Source organism: Orycteropus afer, unplaced genomic scaffold, assembly GCF_000298275.1.
Source record: "Orycteropus afer afer isolate SDZICR_OR568_19922 unplaced genomic scaffold, OryAfe1.0 scaffold00226, whole genome shotgun sequence".
NCBI classification, from domain to species: domain Eukaryota; kingdom Metazoa; phylum Chordata; class Mammalia; order Tubulidentata; family Orycteropodidae; genus Orycteropus; species Orycteropus afer.
The window spans coordinates 5270130-5275132 of NW_006921813.1; the positions used below are offsets into that span (position 1 = coordinate 5270130).

The window sequence follows — 5003 nt, forward strand, 5'->3', positions numbered from 1 at the left end:
TGGGCAATCTACTTCCATAGTGATACTGCCTCGGAAACCCAAGGAGGGGTCACTATGAGTCGGGTCCAACTCAATGGCACATAACAACAACAACAACAGCATTCAGTTCTAAGGACAGATTAACATTAACCAAACACACAGAAGGCTTAATTAAGAACCAGAAGCCAGTTATCAATTTACACTGAGAAATATACCTGCCTGCTGACTACAATATTTGGGTTGGTTTTCCAATGTGTTCTTCTCCTATTAGGAAGCTAAATCATTATACAAAAGGCTTTTAGGTGAATGTAGAGTTAAGATTATGAGGTACCGGTTCAGTAGAAGAACTCTCACCTTCCCTGTAGGAGACCCTGGTTCATTTGGCACCAGGGCACCTCTTGCACAGCGCCCACCTGTCTGTCAGTTGCTGTGATGCTATACAGGTCTTAGCAGAGCTTTCAGACTAAGACAAAGTAAGAAGAAAGGCCTGGTGATCTACTTCTGGAAACACAGCCAGTGAAAACCCTATGGACCACAATGGACCCTTGTGGATTACACAACCAGTTAGTGGCATGGCACAGAGCTGAGCACCAGTGTGTCTCCTTGTGCCCAGGGTCACCATGATTTGGGAGTCAACTTCCTGGCAGCTAACAACAGTAGCAGAGTTACTGTAAAGAAATTAACCTGACCTAAAGGAAAATAGGGTCAAACATTCCCATCTCTGCTATAGGAAGTATGACTGTCAAGTTACCATGAGTTCTGTTCTTTGGCCAGGTGGGTAATACATGAGAATCACTGATATATATGAATTTCAATCTCCAACTACCATTTTAAAGTAAAGTCTGTAAGTAACCCAAAATGCTTGTGAGTAGTCTTTGCAGAATAACTATGACCTTTGTAAGATTATAGCATACCTTCCCTTGTGCAGGGATGGATTCCCTTTTGAAGAGGCACTTTGCCCCTTTCTGAAGTTTGTGTAGTGATCTTATCAGCAGCCTGCTTATATGTCATTTCTGTGACAGGTTAGTTTCTGTATTTGAACCCAAATGTTCTATAAAATAAGTAGAAATACCTGTAAATTGAATCTTGAAAGGCATACCCTTGCATTTTATAGTAATGAATAATGTGATTTATCTGCTTTCCAAAGTGTATTTCCTTCTGATTCTCATTCTCTGAATTTTTGCTCTCCTCTTTTAAATAAGCTTCATTTATGGTTCATCCATCTTTTACCCAACATCCCCTAAAACTTATTTAATGTCTGCCTTACTAAACAAACTCCACTGTCAATTTGTTCAGTGCAGTGACAGTAAGCGCCATGTGAGTGTTAAATGGATCCAACCTTTGCATACGGTCTTGGCATTTGCATTTCTTGCAGGGTGTCTCCCTTAGTGGTTAGGAAACTGCTCTTGTCACATTACTGGCTTGATCTCCTTTCCCTTCAAGTTTCATTTTCAGCTGAATCTGAATGCTTCTGTTGTTAAAGCCTTCTGCAGTTTGTAAGCCTTATTTTAAACCTCCAAACTCATATCTTAACCCAAAAATATTTTACCAAATACATCAGCTGTTAACTTATTATGTATGACAGTTGTTTGTTTTTAGATGTAGGAAGACTAAAGGTATATGAATTAGCTATCATGCTTTATGAAAGCATTTGTTGAGATTGATAACAAAAAATGAAATAGATTTTTTTTTTCTTACTCCAGGAAGTGATTTTTTTATAACTCCTCCCTGCACACACACACCCACACACACACACACACCATTCTGATAATCCAAATGTGTTCATACAGGCATTCTTTCATTAGGCTCAATCAGAGCTCATCTTCAGGAGACAACATGACATGGATTTCACACCTTTCACTGGTCACCAAATCCCATTGTCTACAAAGCACAGCTGAGCTGAAGTCTGTCTTTGTGTGTGAAATCTTCCCAAATTCCTCTAATTTTCCCTCACCAACATAATCCCCTCCTGTGGTTTTCTACCAGTAGCCTGTATGTCACCAGTTAGCACATGATTCTCTGTTACCTTATGTCATTTCTCACAGCATGGTGTTTTTGCTTCCATGCCCAATTTTTTAAATCCTTGATGATAAGGCTGAGTCTTGTACTTTTTTAACTATACTTAAATATGGATCATAAAAGCTAAACGAGCCTCTTATCTAACAGTATTAATATTAAGAGGTTATCTAGCTCATGTTCATTTTAAGGAAGAAAGTCATAGAGAAGGTAAGTGATTTGTGCTAATAAGTTAGTAGATTTGGGGATTTAATGCTTGTAGAGTGGGACCAAAAAAATTATATATGTGTATATATATGTGTGTGTGTGTGTGTGTGTGTGTGTGTGTGTGTATTTAGTAGATAGGTATATAGCATACATATAAGTAGGTAGGTAGATAGAGATAAATTTGTTTATACCTTTTTACTTTCTCTAATACTTTTTAGAAGAAACTCTGGTGGTGTAGAGGCTAAAGCATTTGGTTGCTAACCCAAAGGTCAGCAGTTCAAAACCACCAGCTGCTCCGTGGAAGAAAGATGTGGCAATCTGCGTCCATAAAGATTTACAGCTTTGAAAACTCTACAGGGCAGTTCTGCTCTGTCCTACAGGGTCGCTATGAGTTAGAATTGACATGATTGCAGTGGGTTTGGTATTTTTGGAATCCTTTTTATAACTAAAACAATGAAACATTAGTGATGTACCAGTTATTAAAAATAATTTTTTTATTTCCATGAATTAGATTTTTCTTGGAATTATCAAATTTAAAGACCAAATTTAGATGTCTTCAAGCCTCCCTCATCATTGACACTCTCCCAGATCATGACCAGCTGACATACTTTCAACCTCTTGCCTTACAGTTAGCACATCAGCAAACAGCGTTAAATGCATGCTTATTAGAATCTTATGTTTCTTGAATACTGTTACATACCAGGTGTTTTTCTGGGGACTAAAGATACAAAGAAAATAAAATATAATGAAAGAGAATAAAGGTCTCTGTGGAGAAATTAAAAAAACCTCCTTGGCATGTCTTGGAATGATTTAGCTTAAGGATCAAGATAGTAGTCCAATTTTTTTCTCATTACCTGTGCACTACATATTTGAATGCAGAATTTATCATTCATTTAAATAGGTACATTTTATATTAAAGATGTCCCAATTTTAAATTTACTTTTTATTGGAATAAGAGTTTATGATCATTTAATTTCATAGTGAAAATTACCCTAATTAGATCTTTTTATATCATCATTGTTCTCTACAGAAACTGTTGGAAATAATCAAAATTTTATTCAAATCAGAAGTGTTTTTATGTGGTAGGACTCCTAAAAGGTCTTCTTTAAATGAAAGAGAGGGAAAGGATGATGAATTTCACATATGATAATAAGACTCCATGTATTTTCTCACGATAAGAGATTACTGCATAGGGTTAAATATTAAGGAGAATGGGAAATGTTTGGAACAGCTACTGGCAGCAATCCTGAGTCACCAGGAGATGAGTGAATTGATTGCTGCATTACCACTGGGTGCAGCTGAGGTTAATTGGAAAGGGTTTATAGTTTGTGACTCCATTGTTGCTGGCAGCTTTGGGATTAAACAATGGTTTAATGGTTTGAAGGCCAAAGGAGTGAAAGGATCAAAGGTATTCATGATACTTTTGTTGCTTTGGGTTATCTCCATGGTGAAGAAATCCCAAAGGAGGTTGAGGGGCTAGAGATCAAGACTGTGGGAGAACTGAAACAAAAACCCCTTGCCATTGAGTGAATGCTGACTCATGGCAACCCTGTGTGTTACAGAGCAGAACTATGTCATAGGGTTTTCTTGACTGTAGTCTTTATGGACATAGACTGCCAGGCCTTTCTTCTGCAGTGCTGTTGGGTGTGTTCAAACTGCTGACTTTTTGGTTAGTAGTAGAGTAGGAGCTCTGGTAGCATAGTGGCTAAAGCACTTGACTGCTAACCAGAAGGCTGGCAGTTCAAACCCACCAGCCACTCCTCAGAAGGAAGGTTGGGCAATCCTACTTCCGTAGTGATAATGCCTTGGAAACCCAAGGAGGGGTCGCTATGAGTCGGGGCCGACTTGACGGCACATAACAACAACAACAACAACAGAGTACCAGCCATTCGTTCTGCCTGGGGACATTTTTGATAGGAGAAAGGACAGCTTTCTTCTTATTAAAGAAGTGTGGGAGGAAGGGTCAGGAGATTTCAGTCAGGGAAGATTTTTCGAAGGAAGAGGTTTGAGACTCAAAGCTGTTTGAGTCATGATGAAGCCTGAGGGGTTTACCATGCCTTAGTTTGTGTATGAAGTGGGACAGAGAAGGTTTCATAGACACAATGACATTTAGAAGATGGTCATCAGCTCTCTGGCAGTGACAGATAACAGCTGGGTCTAGCAACATACTTTCAAAGGGGAATGCAAGAGCTAATTGGTGTTGGTAGGTGATGAGGCCAAGACTAAAGGGAAATGGCATAAAAACTTCTTTTTTTCTTGACCTTAGTAAAAGAGCTATTATTCAGCCCATAATGGAGAGGGTGGTGGAAGGAATGGTATTATCATGGGGGCATCAGGGTTCATTTAGAGGGAAAAGTTGAGAAGTTACAAACATGACGTAAAGAACTGTGTTCCTAAGCAGAAACACAGAGTCCACAGACATGGGAGAGAGAAGAGTAGACAGACAGAGGCCATGGGGATTTTAATGAGTGACAGTGACTCAAACTGTTCAGAGAAAATGAAAAATGAGAAACGGTACTAGAGAGAACCCATTACCCAGTTGACTATCAGAGAGGGAAGGTCTAGCCACAAGAGGAACATGGGTTGAATGATAAGTGAAGGAAAAAGAATGGAATATTTATAAAATTCTGTTGCAGAAAAGGTCAGCAACATCAGGTAATTCTAGCATTCTGATAGTTGGGTATTGTTGTTGTTATGTGCCGTTGAGTTGGACCCGACTCATAGCGACCCTTCCTTGGGTTTCCGAGGCAGTATCACTACAGAAGTAGATTGCCCAACCTTCCTTCCGAGGAGTGACTGGT

At 39.1% G+C, this 5003-nt stretch overlaps 1 protein-coding gene across 1 annotated transcript in view; it reads left to right on the top strand.

Moving 5' to 3' along the window:
- The window catches only part of UTRN (utrophin), a 731009-nt gene that overhangs the window by 670821 nt on the left and 55185 nt on the right, over positions 1-5003 (top strand). Inside the window, 1 exon segment of the mRNA XM_042782042.1 lies at positions 2187-2205. Coding sequence (XP_042637976.1) covers positions 2187-2205 — 19 coding nt within the window.